General features: G+C 41.8%; 2 protein-coding genes across 3 annotated transcripts in view; both read right to left on the bottom strand.

The window, feature by feature from the left end:
- Positions 1-1792: 1792 nt before the first annotated feature.
- On the bottom strand, positions 1793-14679 carry LOC122558522 (putative E3 ubiquitin-protein ligase RNF144A-A). Its single transcript, XM_043707201.2, has 4 exons — positions 14480-14679; positions 12533-12609; positions 9713-9862; positions 1793-7717 (listed from the first exon to the last, which is right to left on the bottom strand). Exons 1-4 carry the CDS (start codon positions 14547-14549, stop codon positions 7124-7126), a joined length of 891 nt encoding a protein of 296 aa, XP_043563136.2. The 5' UTR covers positions 14550-14679; the 3' UTR covers positions 1793-7123.
- A 5822-nt stretch (positions 14680-20501) lies between these two features.
- The window catches only part of mbtps1 (membrane-bound transcription factor peptidase, site 1), a 142895-nt gene continuing 138324 nt past the window's right edge, over positions 20502-25072 (bottom strand). For both annotated transcript variants that reach the window (XM_043707204.2, XM_043707203.2), the window contains exon 23: positions 20502-23498. In XM_043707204.2, coding sequence (XP_043563139.1) covers positions 23305-23498 — 194 coding nt within the window. In that variant the 3' untranslated portion in view covers positions 20502-23304. The remainder of the gene's footprint in view (positions 23499-25072) is intronic.

The following is a 25072-nucleotide window of genomic DNA, read 5'->3' on the forward strand; positions in this document are numbered from 1 at the left end:
TCAGCCTCCGACGTTTCAAGGAAACAGCCCCAGCCTGTTCAGCCTCTATAACTCAAACCCTTCAGCCCTGGCAACATCCTTGTACAGAGGTACCTCGATTATCCGAACGAGATGGGCGAGCACTATTTCGTTCAGATAATTGATTATTCGGTTAATTGATTCAATGTCTCTCCTCGGGGACTCTGAGTTTTCTGAACTTTACTTTCTCCTCGCTCTGCCTGACTTGCTCCCTCTCTCTGTCTCAGGGTTTGTTTTTGAGCAGACAGACACGTGTGTAAGGGACCTGCAGCATTGCTGACCCCCCCCCCCCACGCCAATCAGTTCAATGTGTCTGACACAGTGAGCCCTTGCTAAGTCCGCTCCCCGTTAAGGAGACTAGGCAGCAGCACACCGCGCACGAGCCCCCTGCTCCCCCGTCTGCCCTGACTTCACCAACCCCTGCCCTGGCCCCCGTACAATCCACACCCTCCCCAACCCCGTCCAGCTCCCCAATCCCATCCAACTCTGCGCCCCCCACACACACACACAGCTGGACTGGACACCAACAGCAAGACTGCTTCTGCCTTTTGTCGGGGTGGTGGGGGGGGGGGAGAGAAGAGGTAGGGAGGGAGAGGATAATTCTCAAAATACCACGTACACACACACACAAAACATTTTACTGCAACTGTTTGTCAAATTCCACCTCTCCCCTGTACAGGACAATGTTGGAGAGATTACCTGGGGAAGGTGTTCAAGGTACACCCCTATGCAGAACTCCAGAGAAAGTAGAGAGAGAGAGAGGGTCATTTGGAGATGGTACCTGGGCTTCCATTGGTGTCCAGGACTGTTGTCGGCTACATTTCAGTAAGCTGTGTTCATTTTTAATCATTGTAAACAAAAGACATGATCAGTGTTGGAAACACCTCTTTGATGTGACGTTTCTATCGGGACCTTAAGATCTTCTTTGGATAATCCGAAATTCAAATAATACAGGTTCCTCTGCAACTCTTTTCTGAACCATTCCAAGTTTCACAACATCCTTCCAAGAGGAAGGAGGCCAGAAATTGCACACAATATTCCAACAGTGGCCTAACCAATGTCCTGTACAGTCGCAACATGACCTCCCAACTCCTGTACTCTGACCAATAAAGGAAAGCATACCAAACGCCTTCTTCACTATCCTAAACATCTGTGACTCTACTTACAAGGAGCTATGAACCTGCACTCCAAGGTCCCTTTGTTCAGCAACACTCCCTAGGACCTTACCATTAAGTGTATAAGTCCTGCAAAGATATGCTTTCCTAAAATGCAGCACCTCTCATTTATCTGAATTAAACTCCATCTGCCACTTCTCAGCTCATTGGCCCATCTGGTCCAGACCCCACTGTAATCTGAGGTAGCCTTCTTCGCTATCCACTACACCTTCAATTTTGGTGTCATCTGCAAACTTACTAACTATATCTCTTATGCTCACATCCAAATCGTTTCTATAATTGACAAAAAATAGTGGACCCAGCACCAATCCTTTCGGAGAGCTCCAGACAGAGCGGACTTGTTCATTGGAATCTTCGGTGGCCGGGGCAATTCTCTCCAAATCTGCAGGGTCTGGACGTGCACCTCAATGTGGTTGAATCAACTCTGACCACAATGTCTCTCACACCTTCAAAGTATTAATCTGTCCCTTGGTGTTTCTCGGGCAGAATTTCAGACTGAGATATTCAATGAGATCGTACAACAGCTGGCCCAGTGCTTGGGATTGAAATGATGAGGAGGTGCCAGTGTTGGATGGGGTGGTCAAAGTTAAAAATCACACAATACCAGGTGATAGTCCAACAGGTTTATTTGGAAGCACAGCACTAGCTTTCAGATCGCTGCTCCTTCGTAAGCTAACTAGTGCGGCAGGATCATGAAACACAGAACTTATAGCAAAATATCAGAGTGTCAGGCAATTAAAATGATACGTTGAACAAACCTAGATTGCTGTCAAATCTTTCAAAATTTAGAATGGGTTGCAGATTTCGATTCATTAATATGCAAATCCCAGAATTTCCTTTATGTCACATTCTTGAGATAACTTAAAACATGACCCCAAGTTCCTAGTTGAGGCCATCCTCATTGGTACCGAACTTAGCTATTAGCCTCTGCTCAGTCACTCTGCGTTGTTGCATATCCCGAAGTCTGCATGGGAGGATGGTCACCCGACGATCCGAGGCCAAACATCCCTGCCCGCTGATGGGTTCCCCGACTGGGAGGGAGCACCCCTGTCTGGTTATTGTTACACGGAGTCCATTCATCCATTGTCACAGTGTCTGTTTGGTTTTGCCAATGTTCCATGCCTCAGGGCATCCTTGCCTGCAGCATATGAGATAGACAACGTTGGGCCAGTCACATGGGTACTTGCTGCACAAATGGTGGGCAGTGTCCCCATGTGTAATAGTAATATCCATGTTGACACTCTTCACGTTTTCCAGTAGTTGCCCTGACAGGGTTGTATGGTGTTGTGGTCGACGTGGTCCTGAAAGCCGGGCAGTTTACTGCAAGCAATGGTCTGTTTAAAGTTTGGTGGTTGTTTAAAGGCGATAAGTGAAGATGTGGGGAAGGTCTTGGCGAGGTACTCATACTCATCAAAAATGTGTTGCAGACTGTGAAGAACATGGCATAGTTGCCCGGCTCCCGGGAAGTCCTGGAAAATGAAGGGTTCCCTATCGATTGCATCCTGTCTGTCTCCTGAGGTCGTCATTATGGTTTCTCGTGATCAATGAGTTGAGCATCGTACCCTATTTTTATGATGGCATCTTTCAGCACTTTCAGGTGTCAGGTGTCCATCGTGTTCCTCCTCATCTGAGCAGATCCTGTGTATGCGTAGGGCTTGTCCGTAGGGGATGGCTGTATTAAAGTGTTTGGGGTGGAAGCTGGAGAAGAGTAGCATTGTGAGGGATTGAAATGAATGAATCTGAGTTGCCCTCTGCTGGTAAATGATTGTAACTTCATATACGAAACTGCCTCGGTTGATCTTTTCGGCAGTATTCCAAAACCGGAAGTGCCTGCATTCCCATTAGAGTTACTGAGGACCACAAAACAGTGAGCTCAGGGATCAATGAAGATCCCATTCCCTGTAAACCGATCACCCGATTCCGTCCCACGCTAACATTGTGTTGGACGTCAGGAAGTCATTAGAAGGTCCCCAAAAGAAGGAAAGTTTCAGGAAGAATTTTTAAATATTTTTTCATCAAACTCTGTGATTTGCCATCTACAAAGTATTGACTGCTTCATGGGAAACAATTCTGGGTTACTAAATATCCTCTGGCCCCTCACATGGCAGTAGCTGTTGTGAGGCAATTCCACTAAGGAAGGCATCGTAACTAAACCAATTACCATTATAATCAACACTGTCTCATTGTTTGTGTTTGAAACACTAGAAACATTCCTAGCTTTAGGGTCATTGGCCCCTCCCAGAAATGTGTCTGGAGTTTCTTGTTTGTTTCATTCGGTTTATTAAGCAGATAAATAACAACGAGACCCAGGCATCATGAGAAAGAATCACATTTCTCCTTTTCTCAAAAATCAAACTGAAACTGTGGGTTCTGTCAGATCAGCAGATAACTTTGTTTTGTTCAGACAGGTGAAGGAACAGTAAACCAAATATAACAGTAAATTATACATCAAGTACAGAAACCCATTATTCTTAGTCTTGAAAAATTAGATTAAAATTGAAAGGTCATTTCCCACATTAAAGCAAAATGGCTTCCCTTGTTAGCTATACCAATTCTGTGATTAAGAAAGATGCCCCAACCATGAACTGAACAAGGTCTTCACTTGGCCGAGACAGAAGTTACACACACACACCTTAAGTATAGCTGCAAGTTTAAACTAACTGCGAAGTCTTCATTTCCAGGCTTAGTTATATTGAAGTTAACACTGTGGAAAACTGCATCTTTCATAATTACAGCAGATCAACAGCCATCACAGAAAGCTGTTTTATTGAAAAAGAATAAAGCCAAACTTAAACAATGATTCAACTGCTTGTGATGGAACATGATGATTGATTGATGGTTGGAAGCTCCTTGGTCATGGCTACTGTGATAGAAATGTTTAAATAGTGAAACCTTTGCAGTCAGGCTGAGCTGATAAACTCTGAATTACCACCATGTGCACTGACTAATGATAACAAAATCTGAATCAAACCTTTAACAAAGACAAAGGTATATTATCACCATAGTTTCCACATCACCTTTCCACCACCGCTTACTGCATCCTGGATTGCAATCCAAACAGAAATACAAATCAACATCCCCTTTCCCAGTTCTGCATGGAGGCTGGAATAACTCACTGCAGACATGGATTGTGTGTGGGATCTTCCCAGTCCATGTGGATACAGAACTGGCTCAAAGGTAGAAGACAGAGGGTGGTGGTGGAGGGTTGTTTTTCAGACTGGAGGCCTGTGACCAGTGGAGTGCCACAAGGATCGGTGCTGGGTCCTCTACTTTTTGTCATTTACATAAATGATTTGGATGTGAGCATAAGAGAGACAGTAGGTTTGCAGCTGACACCAAAATTGGAGATATAATGGACAGCGAAGAGGGTTACCTCAGATTACAAAAGGATCTGGACCAGATGGGCCAATGAGCTGAGAAGTGGCAGATGGAGTTTAATTCAGATAAATGCGAGGTGCTGCATTTTGGGAAAGCAAATCTTAGCAGGGCTTATACACTTAATGGTAATGTCCTAGGGAGTGTCGCTGAACAAAGAGACCTTGGAGTGCAGGTTCATAGCTCCTTGAAAGTGCAGTCGCAGGTAGATAGGATACTGAAGCAAAATGTTTGGTATGCTTTCCTTTATTGGTCAGAGTATTGAGTACAGGAGTTGGGAGGTCATGTTGCGGCTGTACAGGACATTGGTTAGGCCACTGTTGGAATATTGCGTGAAATTCTGGTCTTCTTCCTATTGGAAAGATGTTGTGAAACTTGAAAGTGTTCAGAAAAGATTTACAAGGATTTTGCCAGGGTTGGAGGATCTGATCTACAGGGAGAGGCCGAATAGGCTGGGGCTGTTTTCCCTGGAGCGTCGGATGCTGAGGGGTGACCTTATAGAGGTTTACAAAATTATGAGGGGCATGGATAGGATAAATAGACAAAGTCTTTTCCCTGGGGTCGGGGAGTCCAGAACTAGAGGGCATAGGTTTAGGGTGAGAGGGGAAAGATATAAAAGAGACCTAAGGGGCAACTTTTCACACAGAGGGTGGTACATATATGGAATGAGCTTCCAAAGGATGTGGTGGAGGCTGGTACAATTGCAACATTTAAGAGGCATTTGGATGGGTATATGAATGGGAAGGGTTTGGAGGGATATGGGCTGGGCGCTGGCAGGTGGGACTAGATTGGGTTGGGATATCTGGTCGGCATGGACGGGTTGGACCAAATGGTCTGTTTCCATGCTGTACATCTCTATGACTCTACCTATGTGGTTCTCCTGCTGCTGCTGCTGGAGTTTTCTGTCCAAAGGTAGTCCTTGATGGTTATTTGTGGTCCTACAGCAAAGTGCTGTGACGTTTACTGCAGAAAGGGTGAGGGAAAAGCCCCGAAATCTATCCCAGTTAGTTCAATGACAAACAAAATTCAGGAGCTATGGAGAAATCTACTGAACAAGTTTAAAATAAATTGATCTCCCTGTTATTTTACCCCTCTCCTTTACCTCAGAATTTCCTTGGCTGGGTCTTGAGCCGGTTGATGTTGTATTGCAATGTTCAAAAAGAAAATCTGGAAAAATGATTAATGTAAGTCATGGAGATTGCGAAAGGGTGATTAGTAGGCAAGTGAGAAATAGCAGGGTGTCATCATCATGACTGACCAATATAACCTTTCAATTTGTTCATAGTAGTAAAATATTGGGGTTTTCAAACGAGGGAATGAAGGTAAATGGGATTCGTGTAATCTGGTATTTGTTGGTCAGTAGAGACATGATAGTCTGAAGTACCTCTTTCTGTGCTGTATGACTCTATAGCATTAGATACTGAGACTGAGGTAATACCAACTGATGTAAATGACAGTGAATGAGTGCTTCAAATTCACTTCAATGAACCAGAAGATGCTACAGGAGATTCAGGAATATTAATCGGGTCTATATTGAAATTGTACTGTAAAGCAAGGATGAGTTCAGAAAGACAGATTTGAAGAGGTTACAGTCTAGAATTCAGAGGAATTGAAGGAGGAATGTTTTGTGTAGCTGGAAGAATCCTATGGGTTTTTTTTAATACATGAACCGATGAGCGGAGGTTAGTCAGGTCTACATAGTCACCAGGACAAAGCTGTATTCTCTAAACACCTGTCTGTTATGACAAGGGGTCACTGACCAGAACAGAGACTAAAGATACAGAAATGACAGGAGGACAACTGGTTTTTATACAGTGCCTGCATGTGTTTTGAAATGCACAACCTGATCAGATGGTGCTTATACCTTCAGCAGGGAATTGGGATAAGCTGAACTATCCACAAGAGGGAGTGAAATTCCTCATGAAGTGAGAATCTCACTAGAAAACACATCAGTGTAGTGACACCATTCTTTAGCCTGGAAGATATATCTCTCAGCACTGAACAGTGGCTTACCAGCTGTCAGATATAGGAAACTTTAGTAGGAACTGCTGATCCCCATAGTGAATAGTAAGATATAGAGACGTGCAGCATGGAAACAGTTCCTTGGATGCACCTCATCCATGCCAACACAGATCCTAAATTAATCCTGGAGGTAGGACTTCAGCTTTCAGAAGGAACGATATCATTGCAGCATGGACATGGGGTTACCTTGTTGTTGCAAACATCCAAGGTCCAATGTAAGGAGTAAGTTAATTCCTCACTAGTTACTGAGACCCCAATGGGCAAAGCTGCCTGCTAGAATTTCAGTATTTCTGGATACCCTGTGATGGGTGATTGAGAGCAACATCAGCTTCCTTTTTACTGTCCAAGCTTATCATAGGGGAATGATCACTTAGCAAAGCGCAGTGGGAGAACTGCTGCTTTGAGCCTGGGGAGAGAGAGTGTATATTAAAAAAATCTGCTATTAGAAGGCAGCAGAGAATAAAGACATTACATCAAATGAAGCTTCCATTTTGTATCAGTGGGCTATTAAACAGGACTTTCCCTAATGCAGGTCAGAAAATTACACAGGGGCCCCCAGGCAGTTGGTTTCCCTGTTGCTGTAAGTGTACATTTCTTGCCTGGCTGTGCCTTTGCCGCTCCCTGTCAAAGGCCATCTCTAATAAATACTGAGTTATCAATTCATCCTCATCACACACTGGCATGTGTTTACTGTCGACATCTTGGCCAGTGAGTCTTTGCCTTTCAACAATACAGCAACGCATTGAGCCAGCTTGTCTTCCTCTATGGTGTTCAAATGACTCGAGGCACCGGAAACAAAACTGACAGTGGCAACTGGGACATGAGACACCTGGGCAGCCTGTCCCAGAGTGTTGCGTTAATGCCTCACAGCTGGGGCAAGCCCGGATTCTGGGACACCCATACACTGGGCTGGCCTGGTCATCGATTGTATCGCAGCTCAGAAGCAGAGCTGTCAGACTGCAGGATGTATTACCACAGCTATTACTCTGCGCATCACGGTCCTTCCACTCTCTCAGACAGCCCCAGCAAAACTGAAAGGTTTTGTTTGATTTCTCTGAGCAAGGCAGGCACTGTACACACAGCTTCTCCGGATCCATCCTCTGTACGTAGAGACGACAGTTTGGACACTGAGAAACAAAATGAGGAAGTGTGACATAAATGCTTATGGTAAGAATGCAAATCACAGGAATATAAGTTTAGAACTGAAAGACAGAATGGTATCATTTACATTTGGAGCAGACAGCACAGAACTAAAAAAAACTACTGACCCCTTCTGGTTAGTTTGAGAGATCTTTCAGGAATCACTAGAATCAGGGACAGTCCCAGGAGACTGGAAAATCGCTAACGTAACACACCGGTTTAAAAAGAGAGTATGGCAAAATACGGAAAATTACAGATCAATTAGCCTAACCTGGGTTATACAGTCATAGAGATGTACAGCACGGAAACAGACCATTCGGTCCAACCCGTCCATGCCGACCAGATATCTCAACCCAATCTAGTCCCACGTGCCAGCACCCAGCCCATATCCCTCCAAACCCTTCATATTCATATATCCATCCAGATGCCTTTTAAATGTTGCAATTGTACCAGACCCCAACACTTCCTCTCGCAGCTCATTCCACACACGTACCACCCTCCTTCCATTTGGTAAGATGCTGGAATCCATTGTGAAGGATGAGATTTCTGAATACTTGGAAGTGCACGGTTAAACAGGGCAAAGTCAGCATGGTTTCATCAAGGGGAGTTCATGCCTGACAAATCTGCTAGTATTCTTTGAGGGAGTAATTAGCAGGTTGGACCAAGGAGAGCAAATGGATGTTATCTACCTGGACTTCAAGAAGGCCTTTGACAAAGGTTCTGCACAGGAGGTCTAGGACCTGAGGGCACAACATTAGAGTAAAGGGAAGATCTTTGAATGGAGATAAGGAGAAACCTCTTCAGCCAGAGAGCGGTGAATCTATGGAATTCACCGCTACAGAAGGCTGTCCAGGCCATATCACTAAGCGTACTTAAGACTGAGATAGATTCTTGATTGTCAAGGGGATCAAGGGTTACAGGGAGAATGAGGATGAGAAACTTATCAGCCATGATTAAATGGCAGAACAAATGGGCTGAATGGCCTAATTTCTGCTCCTACGTCTTATGGTCTTAGCACCACCAGGTACTATGTGGGTAGTAATGTGCCAATGATAAGGCGTTCAGCTTTGTAATGCTAATTGAGGGATAGATATTGACCAGGACACTTGGTTAATGCCCTTTGCTGTCTTCCAAAGAATGCATGGAATCTTGCACGGCTGCCTGCACAAGCAGATGGCTCCTTGCTTTAATATCTCATCAGGAAACTCACACCTCTGCCTATGCAGTTACTCCTCACTAATACACTCAAGTGTGAGTCTCGACCAGGGCAGGACATGGGAACACAGTCTTAAGTGTGCTCTCCACTGAGAACAGCTAGCACACCATTCTGATCTCAGAATGTTTAATTGTACAAGTTTCTGCCATAGTGTTGATTATTCCTAAGAACAGAGAAAATGAGTAGGCCATTCAGCCCTCAAGTCTGGTCCACCATTCATTTGGCAATGGCCTGTAATTGAACTGCATTTGTCACTGTGCAGACTGGACCTGCTTATAAAGCTTCAGTGCTTGCATTGTCCCTGCATCCACAGCCTTTTGAACAAAATATGTGAAATTTATAACTAGGTTATGGTTTGACACTATCACTCATTTTGCTTCTTCATGCTTTCCCTCCCCTCACCCCCATCCAACTTTTAGTCACTGCCTTCTTTCTCTTTTGCAGATCTCTTGATCAAGCCCATTACAAATATGCTTTTCTCATTCCTTCATCGTCAGCAGTGTGTATCTCCCACCACCCAGGGTCCTCTTTTTGCCTCTGGAACTGTCATCACTTTACTTATTGCGAACAAGTCGCCCAGTGTTGGATGGCTTTATGCTAATTAACTAGCGATGGATCTATCCATCTCATTTCAATATCCAGGCAACTTTGCTTCAACAAACCATCAAAAGGACAGGTTTGATTTTATTAAACACCAGTCAATATTTTGATTTAAAAACAGAAATCACTCAACTCTAAATCAATTGAGAAAAAACACTCAGGTTACCTTTTTGTACCACTCTGCTTTGGGTTTCATTATCCTGTTAAGCTGCTCCTCATACGACTTACATTCATCCTGGGTCAACTGCGCAATTTTCCGTACTTCCTGCCAAGGCCACTCCTTTGCACACTTAGGGCAATTAAATGTGAAGCCACCCTATAAAGAGAACCAATTATTGTGGTCAAACTCATTCCCAGCTCATAGAGTCCCCAGACAGTCAGAAATGGAAAGCCACCAAGGCAGAGTCTTGTGACAATCACTGACAGGTGCATCTATGATAAGGTGCAGTCTTCAGGCAAGTCAGAGTTTCACTTTTTAAAAGTATGCCAAACATTGGCAATCTCAAGAGAGAGTTACTGGCTGAAATCTAATTGAGACATTCAAACAATTTACATGTGGAGTGCCCATCAAGACTACAATTTAATCGATTGATCCAGAACCTTTACAGAAAAAAAAAGGCAAGATGTGCCTTAGTTCCCATCAGAGTCAATATTCAGCTGTGAATACTAACCCTCAGTGGGACAGTGTGAATATGTATTTGAAAGGATGGATGAACATCAATCAAGTCACACCCTTCAAATTTCAGAAAGTTAATTTTATCCCAGCAACTGGTTTATCCATGATACAAAACTGTAATGGACAATCTTGTGTAAAGTTTAGCCACAACAACATTTGGCCAAAGAAAAATTGGATTTTATTTTTATTAATCTTGTGGAGAAGTGGATCTGACTTTGGCCCAAGAAATCCAAACATTTTGTACTTGCTGCTGAAGGCCAGCTCACCCTGGTTGTGACTGACTCATTGAGAGAATCATAGAACAGCACAATGTCCAAGGCTGCTGCTCCACTCCTCAAGTCTGTGCACATTCGCTCATGCAGCCAGGCCTGCCACTTTACTGGTGGGGTCTATGTTCCTGTCAATCCCTCCCCTTGAAGAGTATAATGAAGGAACAGCAGAAACACAGCCCATTTCAAATTTAAAGTCATTGAGCTTCAAAGCAGACAATTGTGCCCCATCTAGAGATTCAAGCCATTGGAGATCTGGTGCACGTGACACCAGCAGGAATGGTCAATCTTCAATTCAATGGCCAATTGAGTGGGCATAGGCCTCTTCCTATATTGGGATTCCCCGTTTAGACTCTCCAGGTTTTCAATAACTTTTTTCGACTCAGTGTGAGAAGGGGGAAAATGCGTTTCTTGTTTGGAGACTTCTGGATGCCTCTGGTTATATCACAATCTGAATTGTGAAACTGCAGCTGGGTTAGTCCAAAGGCTGTTCAGCAGATTGTTTTTAAAACCATCCAGGAACATCTGATACCTGTAGGTTACAAATCTACCTTGGTATCTCAAAAAGTAACAATCTGGTGTAGCTAAAGTGTACACCACACAATCCCAACTGACTTTGAAGACACAAAGTTCCTCTTGGTGTGTTTAGCCATTTGGAGTGCCCAACTCTCTTTTTGCAGTCTACAGTCCCAAAAAGTAAAATGTGTGTTGCCTTAACACATTCTAAACCACACTTTGTTACTGCTGTCGTTACTGAAATTAGATTGCAAAACTATGATCATGCATCAGCCCTGGTGATCTAACCCTCTTGCTCAATAATTTAATGTCTCTAAACAAACTTTTCAAGGTATTTTCAAGTCCATTGACTGTTTGCTATGCTTTACCATCCTTCTTGGGGAACACCAAGCAAACTGCAAGAGGCATCTGAAATTTTGTGAAGCTTCATAGATATTTCCAAGGGAGGCAAGTATTTGGATTCTGATGTTAGCAAGCCTGTGTGAAGAGCCCTGGGATGAAATCAGAATTGAGACTGTCAAATCATTCAGAGAATATGGGATAAGTAACGCATTTTAACAGGTAAACAATGATTGTTTCCAGACCAATAAAAGGTGACGTTGATGATTTGTTTGATGATGCCATTCAATAGGTGATTGTGATTTTGATTTAGACGGTGAGGAGGAAGGTAAGATTTATTGATGTCAATACACATCCCATGTATGTTCTGCTGCTGAGCATTCTTCTCTAGTGTAAAAACCATCTGAAACTACACAAATTTGTTCAGTTGGCTTTTGTTTTTGATGACTTTGCTAAATTCGATGAATTTAGTATTAATGTTCGAATCCTCAGAAGTTATTAATAATTAAACTTCAGTAACCAGACTTATTGTTTTGGCCCCTTTGGCTTACGCTTGCAGGTGGAGTTGGTGAGATCTGTGTCTGACTTGGAAACTCTGCAACAGTGTGACTATGAGAGGTGTATTTTAACCTCTCCAAAAAGCTTCTCATGTAAAAGTCAGCATCCTGTGTTTTGATCAAAGATGCAGCTTTAGAAACTCGACTTGCACCCAAGTTCATACAGTACCTGCTCACACCCATCTATTGATGGTTAATACTCAATACCTTGGTACCTTGCTGCAGGATAGTCTGAAAGAATATTGCATCCATCACAGACATACTGCAACTAACTAGAAACCCAATACCAGGTCCCAATTAATTTTAGAAATGTTTAATCTAAGTTCATCCTCCTCGGAGATTCTTTACTGAATATCTGTCATCCTCCGGGAACCGCTGGTTACCTTCTCTGTGAAAAAGAAAAATGGAGTGTAGCATACTTAGTGCTTGGTACTTCACCCTCCAATTGCTTCTGCCCATTTCAGTGTTTGGTTAAATTCTGAGGCCATGAAGGTGACTGAAATGGAATGTGGAGAGACTCTCACTGGTGAAAATTGGGCAAATTTACCATCCACTCCCTTCAATCTAAGAGACCAACCTTGGAGCTGCAAGTCCATGTGCCCTGTGCTAGAGAATAATTGTGAACTCACCTCATCTAGAAGTGCCTTGCACCATTCCTTCAGACCACTGGATTTTATCACATGGCCACAGGATGTTTTATGATCTCCTACAAGAGACAACAGACAGAGGTTGAATTTGCAATTAATTCAAACATCCAGACTTGTTGGGCTGAAGGTTTATTTCTATGCTGTAAATACTTTGCACCCATTGCAAAAAAACCCATTGCAGATTCAGAAACTCAATGCAAATTGTCTGGACCAGCATCTGACTCCATATGGGAGGGCCACTGGAAACAGGAGAAAGCAGTCAAAATGTATGACTTGAGCTTGACAACGGCAGAGATCAATTAAAAGGAAATGATGCAAACTGTCATACACAAGAGGAAATGGATGTCCGACGTACAGAAAAAAAAGGCTTCAATACAGAAAATGATGAAGTTGAAAGAAATGCAAGAATTCTAGCATATTGGTGCTCACTAAATGGCCTGCCAAACACAATGCAAAGGGTAATAAAAACCAAATAGGAGGCTTAACTACATAGAAATACTATAAATATCATGAAAGCAGGATGGAGTGTCAGGAAATTCAAGTGGGTAAATTTGGATCTGACCAGAAAGCCTTCTGCACAAAAAAAAAGTGATCACTGCTGGGAAAGGACTGCCTGAGAGAGCAGCGGAGGCAAAAATCCTGAAATTCATCTAAGGAGGAACTGGATGCTGGAATAGAGAGAATTTGGAGACTTTCCAGGAGACTTCGGGGAGCAGGAAGAGAAGTTCTCCCAGTGTTGCTATTGGCATTTAGCACCACCCTATTCAAAGCAAGTTTCTAGACATGAGCAGAGAGCAAGAGCAAGACAGAGATAGTGAGAGACAGAGAAGGAGACGGAGACACAGAGAGGGGGAAGAGAGGGAGCTGCTTCCAAATCAATCACCTACTGAAAGGGGCTGAGCTGCAAAGTAAAGCTATTGAATTAAGAACCATTCTACAGGCATCTGCCTTTCTGGTTCCTGGTATCCTCTACAATAAATAAAGCTGATCAGTCTGATTACACACTTTGTGAACTACAGATCACGCAGTATGATCTGGAATACATCACTGCACTGGCGCGCTACATTCTCCTCATAAAATGTCATGTCATGTTGTCCCGCAAAATTCTGCTTAAGTATTTCCAAAAAAAAAAGGATCACGTTAGAAGTTACAAAATCATCACAATTATTTGGGAAAAGCAAATTCTAAAAGGAGCATCCCATCAGGACTTGGTTGCACTTACCCTGGTCATACTTCCCCCTCCTCCCCAAAGGATTTCCTTTGATTAAATTCCTTGCAAGTTTAATCTGCATATCTGGTTGCTCATCTTTCAACTTAAAGCTAGCTGCCAGTTTCTCACACATTGACAGAATGGAAGGAAGCCATTTGGCCGATCAGCAAAAAATCTGAAAAACTAATCCATTTTGCAGTACTTGGTCCAAACCCCATTGTTTATGGTAACATAAGTCACACTGGTTAAATGTCAAGAGTGCTTTGAGAGATTTTCCCAATAGTATGTCAAACCTGCTGTTAGGTGGTGCTGAGGACAGTCAAAGAAGAATTATTGCTTACAATTCTCTCCCTCTATTTTAATGAACACAATATAATGATCTATTTGTTGTAGCTAACTGCCTTTCAAAGGAGACATTGACTCTCTTTTTAAAATGAGGTACTGATCTACCATTCAACGCTGCGTATCTCGTTTTGAGGTGATCATCCCTGAAACGCAACTCCAAGACCACTCTACCAAATATTTATCTCTATACAAATTGCTGATAACCTTGACAAACATGTCGCTTTCTCCTTACAGATGCTATCAGACCTGCAGAGCTTTGCTAGCAATGGGTTTATTTTTCACATCTCCAACATCCGTAGTTCTTTGTTTCATTTATGTGCAATGTAGCTTACAGTCACCAATTCTGATCTAAACCTCACCACAGCGCTTTTTACCTGTCTCCAAATTCGCCGCTGTGACAAACTGAAATTTTCTGAGAGTCGTTTCATAAATAATGATTTCCATCCTCTGTCGGTGCTGCAGAGTTTGAAATGCTAGATGTTTGTGGAGTTGTCACTCTTTCAATTTCCAGTAACTCCCAGAACTTTCAGTTTCACTTCTGTCTCTACAGTCGAGATCACCACAGCTAATGAGGGGGAAGTTCCACCAATTTGAAAAAAAGAAATACGGTTGTCAAATTTCTCAGTGTATTCCAAATAAGATGTATATGACTCACTCGCTCCAACCTGCTCTTCCATTTGATAAGATCATGGATGAGGTAAACTCTCCTGTCTAATCCCCTAACCTCTGATTCCCTTATTAGTTCAAGAATCTAAATCAGCTTTAAAATTATTTCAACAATCAACACCTCCACTACTCTCTGGGTAAGATAATTCCACAGCATAACCATGCTGAGCTTTGACTCAAGTAGAGAACAATGTCCTATCATTTTAGGATAGCCCAGAGAGAAAACATCCTGTCACTCACCCTGTCAAGATCCTTAGGCATATTAAATGATAAAGTAAGATTCACTTTTTATTATTCTAAATTTCAACGGATACAAGTCCAACCCTTGCTCTCAAGAAAACCCCCTCATCCCAGGAATCAGTCATGCTCCAAGTCTAGGTTTGAGTGACTTCTCTTTTCAAATCGAAATTCTGAATCCAAAGTTGGCCATGATTGCAGCAAGTTACCATGTATAGCATCCTTAAAATGTACTTCTCCAAACAACTTTTTTGTTAATAAGGAAATTGACCCGGCTGATGACAGTTAAAATTAATTTTTTTTAATTCAAGGATTGATTGATATTTCTTGCCTGCTCTGGTCACAAAGATCTATTTAATTCTTGGTACTTTGTAAACTGATGTATTATTTTGAAATGTCGTTTAATATTTTTCCATCAAGTTTGCTCTTTGAAAGAAATGGTGAGATGATCCTTCCTGTCTAAGACATAACAACAAAGGCCGCATTGATTCAGAGTGAACACTGGAAAGATGGTGAACAAAATTGAATTTCATGAAACCCTGTAACACAGATTTAAACCATTCAGCATCTCAGCTCTTTAAGAGGATGCTATTCAATTTGATCAGAATGCTTGTGCCAACAACATATTACTTTTGAATTGAATCTTATCATAACCAACCCATAAGAGATCACTTCAAGCCCTGAGATTAGGTTACAACTGGATTTGTTTCCAGCAATTCACTACCTTACACTTCACCTCTTATTAATTCTTTGTTTTCTGCAATCTGTTTAATCATAGAAAACAATGCAGCAACTTTAAAGTTGATGGCTTTGCAAGATGTACAAAGTTTGGCTTTGGTTGGTTTTAAACAATATCGCAATTCCCTGATGAACAAAGAAAGATTGCAACAAGAATTTAAAGCAACTACACTCCAATGTTTGCTTCTGTGCCATAACTCAAAGACATTTTGCCCATTAGATCATCTGCTATTTTGCTTGTTGAACACAGAGCACACACACAGCTGTAATACTGAATTCTTCAGTGATCAAAATATACAGGAGAGCAGCTGGAAGATGGTTCTTTCTTTTATAACTTTTCCTGTTTGTAAATCCTTTCATAGAGTCATACCGCACAAAAACAGACCCTTCAATCCAACTTGTTCATGCCAACCAGATATCCTAAATTAATCTAGTCCCATTTACCAGCATTTGGCTCATATCCCTCCAAACCCTTCCTATTCATATACCCATCCAGATGCCTTTTAAAAATGTTGTAATTGTACCAACCTCCTGATAACTCAAACCCTCCAGTCTCAACAACATCCTTGTAAATCTTTTCTGCATCCTCTCATGTTTAACAATATCCTTCCTTTAGCAGAACAACCAGAATAGTACACAGCATTCTAAAAGTGGCCTCACCAATGTCCTGTACAGCCACAACATGGCGTTCATCTCCTGTACGCAATGTCTGACAATAGAAGGCAACTGTGCCTTCTTCACCACTGTCTACATGCGCCTCCACTTCCAGGGAACTATGCCCCGTCCCCTAAGTCACATTGTTCAGCAACATGCTCCAGGGTCCTACTATTACTGTATACGGATTGGCCTGGTGTTCCCTACCTCGCATTTATCTAAATTAAACTCCATCTGCCACTCCGCAGTCCATTGGCCCATCTGATCAGGGTGCTGTTGTACTCTGTGACAATCTTCCACACTGTCCACTACACCTTGCATAATTTTGGCATAATCTGCCAATTTACTAACTATGCCCCCTTTTTAAAACCAAATCATTTATATAAATGACAAAAAGCAGTGGCTCCAGCATCAACCCCTTTTGGCATACCACTGGTCACAGGCCTCCAGTCCAAAAAGCAACTTTTTACCACTTTCCTCTATCTCCTAACTCCAAGTCAATTTTGTATCCAATTGGCTAGCTTCCACTAGATCCCATGTGATGTAACCTTACTAACCAGTCTACCATGCGGAATGTTGTTGAATGCTTTGCTGAAGTTCATATAAACAACGTCCACAGCTCTGCCTCCATCAATCTTCTTTGTTATCTTTTCTAAAAACTCAATCAAGTTAGTGGAGGAAACATGTTAATAATAATCAAATTTGAGGTATATCATGTTTTCAGTTCCAGCCACATTTACGAATATAGTAGTCCAAACAGTAGCCTGGATGTAGGATGTAAGTTGAATAAGGAGTTGAAATTGGCCTGTCGCAAAGGTTTTGCTACAATTGTTATGTGGATTTCAACAGGCAGGTAGACTGGGAGAATCACGATGGTACTGGACCACAAGAAAGGGAGTTTGTGGAGTACTTCGGAAATGGCTTCTTAGAACAGGGATCTGGTGTTATGCAACAAACCGGATTTGATCAGGGACCTCAAAGTAAGGGAGCCATTAGGAGATAGTGACCATAGTATGGTAAGTTTTAATCTGCATTTTGAGAGGGAGAAGGGAGAATCGGAAGTGTCAGTATTGCAGTTGAACAAAGGGAACTATGGAGTTATGAGGGAAAAGCTGGCCAAAGTTCAATGGTTCAATACCCTAGCAGGGATGGCAGTGGAACAACAATGGCAGGTATTTCTGGATGTAATGCAGAAGGTGCAGGATCAAGAGGAAGATAGATCCTAAGGGGAGGCAGGAGCGGCTGTGACTGACGAGGCAAGTTAAGGACTGTATAAAGATAAAAGAGAAGTATAACATAGCAAAGATGAGTGGAAAGCCAGAGGACTGGGAAACTTTTAAAGAGCAACAGAGGGTAACTAAAAAGGCAATACGTAAAGAAAAAATGAGGTATGAAGGCAAACTGGCCAAAAATATAAAAGGATGATAGTAAAAGCTTTTTTTGGTATGTGAAAAGAAAAAAATGGTTAAGACTAAAATTGGGCCCTTGAAGACAGGAACAGGTGAATTTATTATGGGGAACAAGGAAATAGCAGAAGAGTTGAATAGGTACTTTGCTTGTGTCTTGCCCAGTGAAAACAGATCCAATCTCCCAGATGTAGTAGTAGCTGAAGGACCAAGAGGTAATGGATGAAGGGAATTTATATTAGGCAGGAAATGGTGTTGGATAGACTGTTAGGTCTGAAGGCTTATAAGTCCCTGGGACTTCATGGTTTGCATCCCAGGGTACTTAAGGAGTTGGCTTTAGAAATCCTGAACGCATTGGTAATCATTTTCCAATGTTCTATAGATTCAGGATCAGATCCTATGGATTGAAGGGTGGCTAATGTTGTCCCACCTTTCAAGAAAAGGAAGGAAGAGAGAAAACAGGGAATTATAGATAGGTTAGCCTGACATCAGTGGTGGGAAAGATGCTGGAGTCAATTATAAAAGATGAAATTACAACTCATTTGGAAATCAGTAACAGGATAGGTCAGGGTCAGCATGAATTTACAAAGGGGAAATTGTGCTTGACTAATCTTCTGAAATTTTTTGAGGATGTAACTATGAAGATGGACAAAGGCGAGCCAGTGGATGTAGTGCATCTGGACTTTCAGAAAGCCTTTGATAAAGTCCCACATAGGAGATTATTGAGCAAAAGTAGGCACATGGTATTGGGGGCAAAACGCTGAGTTGGATTGAAAATTGGCTGGCTGACAGGAAGCAAAGAGTAGTCAGAAACGGGACTCTTTCAGAATGGCAGGCGATGACCAGTGGGGTACCACAGCCTTTGGTGCTGGGACCGCAGCTGTTTACAATATACATTAATGATATAGATGAAGGTATTAAAAGTAACATTAGCAAATTTGCTGATGACACAAAGCTGGGTGGCAGGTGAAATGTGAGGAGGGTGTTATGAGAACACAGGGTGACTTGGACAGGCTAGGTGAGTAGACGGATGCATGGCAGATGCAGTTTAATGTGGATAAACGTGTGTTACAAGGCCCTGGTGAGACTGCACCTGGAGTAGTGTGTGCAGTTTCAGTCTCCAAATTTGAGGAAGGACGTTCTGGCTATTGAGGGAGTGCAGCTTAGGTTCACAAAGTCAATTCCCGGAATGGTGGGACTATCATATGTTGAAAGATCGGAGAGATCAGGCTTTTATACACTTGAGTTTAGAAGGATAAGAGGGGATCTGATCGAGACATAAAAGGTTATTAAAGGATTGGACACTCTGGAGGCAGGAAACATGATTCTGCTGATGGGTGAGTCCAGAACCAGAGGACACAGTTTAAAAATAAGGGGTAGGCCATTTGGAACAGAGTTGAGGAGAAACTTCTTCACCCAGAGAGTGGTGGATATATGAAATGCTCTGCTCCAGAAGGCGGTGCAGGCAAGATCTCTGGACACTTTCAAGAAAGAGATGGATAGAGCTCTTAGAGGTAGTGGAATCAAGGGTTATGGGGATGAGGCAGGAACAGGATACTGATTGTGGATGATCTAGTTGTTCATTGTCATGGCTGCTATAAAGGGTCTCGGTCTGTTTATTTGTTGATGGAGTCAGTGGATGAATGCCTACTTATAGAAATTCTCTGGCTGTCCTCTGTTTAGCTTGTCCTACGATCGTCGTGTTGCTCCAGTCAAATGTGTGGTCCCTGTTGTCTGTGTGTATGGTTACTAGGGATAGCTGGTCGTGGCATTTAATGGCTAGTTGGTGTTTGTGGATGTGGATCGCTGTTTGTCTGCCTGTTTGTCCTATATAGTGTTACGTGCAGTCTTGCATGGAATATTGTACACCACGTTAGTCTTGCACATGATGGGTACAGAGTCTTTTGTTCTGGTGAGTGTTCATCTGAGTGTTGCTGTCAATTTATGGGCTGTCATGAATCAGAGAGGTCAGAGAAGTCTGGTTGTTAGTTCAGAGAGGTTTTTTTGTGTAATGAAACGAGGACATGCAATGACCCAACACAATAGCTACTCTACCTTATATAAAAAATGTGTCTCGGAACTAACAACCAGATTTCTCCGACCATTGGGATTCATGACAGCCCAACGGACGGCCATGCTCCGACAGCAACTCAGCAGGGCAAATGACTCTATATTCACCATGTGCAAGACTAATGTAATTTACAAGATTCCATGCAAAGAGTGCATGAAACACTATATAGGGCAAATAGGCAGACAACCAGCGATCCGCATCCATCAACACCAGCTGTCCCTTATAGCCTTACATAGATGACAAGGATCACACATTTGACTAGGACAACACAACGATCATAGGACAAGCTAAACAGAGGACAGCCAGAGAACTTCTCCAAGCATAGCACTCGTCCACTGACTCCATCAACGATCAGCTAAACCTAGACCAAGACCAAATATACCGGCCCCCTACAACAAATTATGGGAACTGGCAACCGGAAGCAGCAGAAACTGAACCAAATAAATTCTGGAAGAGACAGTATAGCAGCGCTTCACAGGAGGTTCCAAAGCACTGAAGCTGTCACCTAGACAGGGGGCGACACGTCTGAAAATCAACTTCCCAGATCGGTGAGCATACCCACAACCACGGCAACAATCATTTTATGTTATGATCCCGGTTGATGATTACACTGAACAGATCAGATTCCATAAATTTTTTTAATGTTGCAATTCGCTTACTGTCACTGAACATAACCATACAAGACTGTCAATGTACTTTTAACGGAAAAATATGTTTAGAAATAGAGAATTAACCCTTTTGCCCAAACAACAAGCTTAAGATATACTCAATCTTCAGCAAAGGGTCACTTTGTTTCCACTTAAATACTCCTTGTTCAGTTGGTACAGGTACAATTAGTTTCTTCTTGACAAACTTCTGTATTCACTCCATGTCTTCATGTCTCGAATGTCTCTTCCCAAGAACCTGAAAAGAAATTTAACATAGCTCACTTATTTCTTAACATAGGTTCTTACAACTCTTCTTCCACAGCCTTTTGTTTCTGGAAAGTTTCTGTTACTGACCTTAAGCAGCTTAAGACTTTTTTTTTCTGCCTTGACTATTTGAGGATTGCTGAACTGCACAGCTGATAAAACACATCTACTCTTCTTTAAAAGTACAATTTAGTCCATGTACTACCAACTACAAGTACAACAACATCATTACAACAGCTCCCTAATGTTAAAGATCACATGCAAGATGTAATTAAAATCAAATAAATCCATATTTATGATTGTAACAATGCTGTCAACTGTTTGATCTGGCCCCTGTTTGGTCAAATCTACATTCATCCATAGTGGGACAGGGAAAATGGCTGACAAAAAAAACTGTTTTCAACCTAATCACAAAACATTGTTTTCTTTCCTCAAGACAAGATTTCCATCTAAAGTAATTGATGGGGGCCGGTATATTTGGTCTTGGTCTAGGTTTAGCTGCTTGTTATTGATACAGAAACAATGAATATTTAGAACATAAAAATCTGAACTTTAATTTTTATTACCATCTTTCCAGAAATTAAACATTACTCCACCTATAAAGGAACCACAATCTAGCAGATTTTTACAAAGTAGAAACAAATTTCATATTTTTGTTAATTATATTCAGTTATGGTAGTGTTGATTTCTGTCACTGAATACCAAATGACACTCAAAGTGGACTCTCCTGGATGACAGCAAGTACTACAATACCAGTACAACAGCTGACTCAAAGGCTAGCCGTGAGCAACATGAGCATTAAAGGGATTGGATTGAAAGACCATAAATTCATTCGTTACTCAATTTGTGGTCAAAACTACAGAACCTGTAAAGAGGACAAAGTAAAGGAACTTTCTGCTGGCAGACACGCTTCAGTACTAAAAAGCTCTAATTGTACAGCAGCTTTAACATAATTAAACACCTTAAGGTCCAATAAGGAGACATAGGTCTGATGATCAAAAAATTAGGTTTTAGGCAGGATCTCTAAAGAAGATAGACAACTAGACAGGCAAAGGGGTTTTTGGAAGTGGAATTCCAGAGCTGATGGCCGAAGTAATTGACAAATGCAAACAAATGGTGAAGCAATTAAAATGGTAATACACAAGTAGCCAAAGTTATACGATACTGAGCTGAAAATGTGTTGCTGGAAAAGCGCAGCAGGTCAGGCAGCATCCAAGGAGCAGGAGAATCGATGTTTCGGGCATGAGGGAAGGGCTCATGCCCGAAACGTCGATTCTCCAGCAACACATTTTCAGCTCTGATCTCCAGCATCTGCAGTCCTCACTTTCTCCTAGAAGGTTATAGGATAGCAGATATCTCAGAGGGCTGTGGTGCTGCAGGTGGCTTGAGATTGAGAGGGGTGTTGATGGGATACCATATGATTACCTTTGCCATCTGTGCTTTCCTTTTCCGTCATTTCTTTGTGTCCTGTAGCCGTATTAAAATTAATGTTTCCACCAGATTTATATTGTGCAATTGAAGAGAAAGGTGGAACAGCCATACGGGCCAAATGGCCGACTCCTGCCCCTACTTTCTTTGTAACTTCTCAAGTTTCCAAATTCCTTCTCTGACTTTCACTGCGAGATGATGTGGAGCTAACAGTCATAAAGGAAGGCTGAGAAGTTGGGATTTTGACTCGTGTTAACTAACTGCCGAGTGTGCGTTTTAATGGCAGGTTGTCGTGAACAGGAGATTATATTTCAGCTCCCATCAGAAAATGAACTAAATGCTTACCTGCTGAACCTACCTTTTAAGAAGGTTTTTCTGAACTTCTGACTATCACACAAACAGACTTACCGGTGTTAAGGTACAACAAACTTGATCCAATTTCCACTATGCAATTAATATGACCAAAAATCGAATTAACTTTCCACACAGTTTGTACTTGCAGAGCTGTAAATTTATTCCACCGATAATGGTGAAAATAGGTTGCAAACTGCCATCATAAATATTTACAGTGAATTGCAGCAGTTTCCATTTTATAAAAATAAGTCAATTCAAGCACAGAGCGTCTTGGTATGGTTATTACCAATTATTCTTGCTAGGTGCCATTGTCCACGTTATCTGAATCAGTAATTCCTTCTTATTTAAGTATGATGAGGGTGCAGATTCATGTTACAAAATACATTTCTCACCTATAAATGCCCTTGTAACAAGTGTTCTGCATGATGACAACAAAATAAAACCAAAAACTGGAGCAAGATGTCCCAATATTTGTACTGGCTGATTTGTTTAGAACCATTTTGTTCCCAGGAAATCATAAATACAAAGCAACCGAACACTTCTTTGGTAGTTAGGGTTGCTGTTAAAAAAGTCTCAACTCCATAAAACCACATTGTCTTTAATTGTGTCAGAAATATCAGTGAATTCACTTGTGTCTTTAGTTGGTACTTTTACAAATCCATTTGAAGCAGCCAACTGCACTATTCACTGTCTGTAGTTGATGTGCCTTGATTTGCTGTCATCCACTGCCCCAATCACACAGAGGGCGTCTTTGGAGGGTGCACCTGCTGAAGCAGTAGAGGACGTTTGACCCGTGGCTTCCGTCTCTTTGGCTTGCTCTTAGACTTTATCTGTACCACAAAGAATGCCAGCACCACCATCGCACCAAGGAAAGCAAAAACTGGAATTGTCTGTCCAACATCTTGGTTATATCGACCAGGCATTATACCTAAAAAGTAGACAAATTACAATTAAAGTACTCAACTCCCATTATTGAGTTAGTATAGAAAGATGACAACACATATGGATTAGGCATCTATTATTGAGATGTAGGCAAATAAAACAAGGAGTTATTTTCTGCAAGTATCACAGAAGAGCCAAGAAAGCATAGACACTGATGCTGAAGCATCTTTCTTTAAAGGATAAAGGAGACATTTAATAATGTAGCTTCGCTTCGCTCAAAAACATTCTAAAAATTAAAAATAGCATTGCATTAGTGTTGAAAAAAGTGTAATCATACTACTCAAAATTCAAACTGAAATACCCAGGACAGCAACACATATGCAATGAAATTACACACAACTGATCCAATAAGTATATTTAGTTCAACATTTCAGTAGCTTGGTTGTTTCCAGAAATAAAGAGCATACAATAAAAGTTGTGCTAGCTTCAATAATTCTTGTTCCCCAGACGATAAAAATTAATACAGTCTCAATTCAACACCCTATGATCTAAGTAACTGCTAGCCTATGAATATTGAATATTCAGTAAACTACCTCAGACAGTTAGTATGGGATTGAATTTTATTTCCCCATTTGGTGTGTGATCCTGACTCCAGCATGAAATCCAGGACAGGAACCTGGAAGTGGCCATGACAAGATGTTGATTGCGATTTTCCCCAGAGCTGCCCGATGAAGAAGCCACCTCTGGAAGTATTTAATAAGGTCAGCAAGCAGAACTGCCTCTATGTCAGACCAGCAGCAAGATGGATGCATTGCCTTGCACAAAGGCAATAAATCTAGAGGTACAGAATAAGCAGAACAGGCACTTTCTCAGGAAGAGTGATCTACAAAGTGGTGATCCTAGAAATCAAACAAATCCCTTGAGGAGTATAAAGGAAGCAGAAAAGAACATAAATAAGAAATTAAGAGGACGATGAGGAGTCATGGCCAGTTGGATTAAGAAGAATCCTAAGATATTTTATACATAAATTAGGACCAAGCGAGTGGCTAGAGAAAGATTAGGTCCACTCAAGAACAAAGGAAGAAATTTACAAATGGACCCAGAGGTCCTTAATGAATATTTCACATTGACATTCACCAAGGAGAAGGACATACACAGTCAGACTAGGGAGGGGCATGTTGATATTAAAGGTGGTGGTGATGTTGGGTGTCCCAAAAAGATTAAGGTAGAAAAAGCCCTAGGGCCTGATGAGATCTATCCCAGGACACTGAAAGAGGTAAAGGGAGGGGATTGCTAGAGCCTCGCATCCTTTTCAGCCATAGGCCTGGTCCAGGATGACTGGAGAATGCCAGTGTTGATCCTTCATTTCAGAAGCGCAACACGGATAATCCAAGATATTATGGGCTAGTAAACCTACATCAATGGTAGGGGAATTATTGGTGAAGGTTCTTCAAGATAGGATTTACTTGCATTCGGAGATTAATGGACTTTCAGGATTATCAGCATGTCTTTATTCAAGAGAGATCTTGTCTCACAAACCTGACTGACCTTTTGAGAACGTGATGATGATAATTGATGAGGGTAGTCACATGGGACCCATGGTGAGTTGGCAAGTTGGAC

This window comes from Chiloscyllium plagiosum, unplaced genomic scaffold (assembly GCF_037043375.1).
Source record: "Chiloscyllium plagiosum isolate Xiang-an unplaced genomic scaffold, Cpla_swu_hap1 HiC_scaffold_17, whole genome shotgun sequence".
In the NCBI taxonomy this organism is placed as follows: domain Eukaryota; kingdom Metazoa; phylum Chordata; class Chondrichthyes; order Orectolobiformes; family Hemiscylliidae; genus Chiloscyllium; species Chiloscyllium plagiosum.

Bases quoted from the DNA above. Each gene is read 5' to 3' on its own strand.
- LOC122558522 (XM_043707201.2), bottom strand. From the start codon at position 14,549: ATGGAAATCATTATTTATGAAACGACTCTCAGAAAATTTCAGTTTGTC. The intron at 9,863-12,532 runs GTGAGTTCACAA...TTCTCTTTATAG, and splicing joins GCAAGGCACTTCTAGATGAG to GGTGGCTTCACATTTAATTG. The intron at 7,718-9,712 runs GTAACCTGAGTG...TTTGTTTCTCAG, and splicing joins AAGCAGAGTGGTACAAAAAG to TGTCCAAACTGTCGTCTCTA.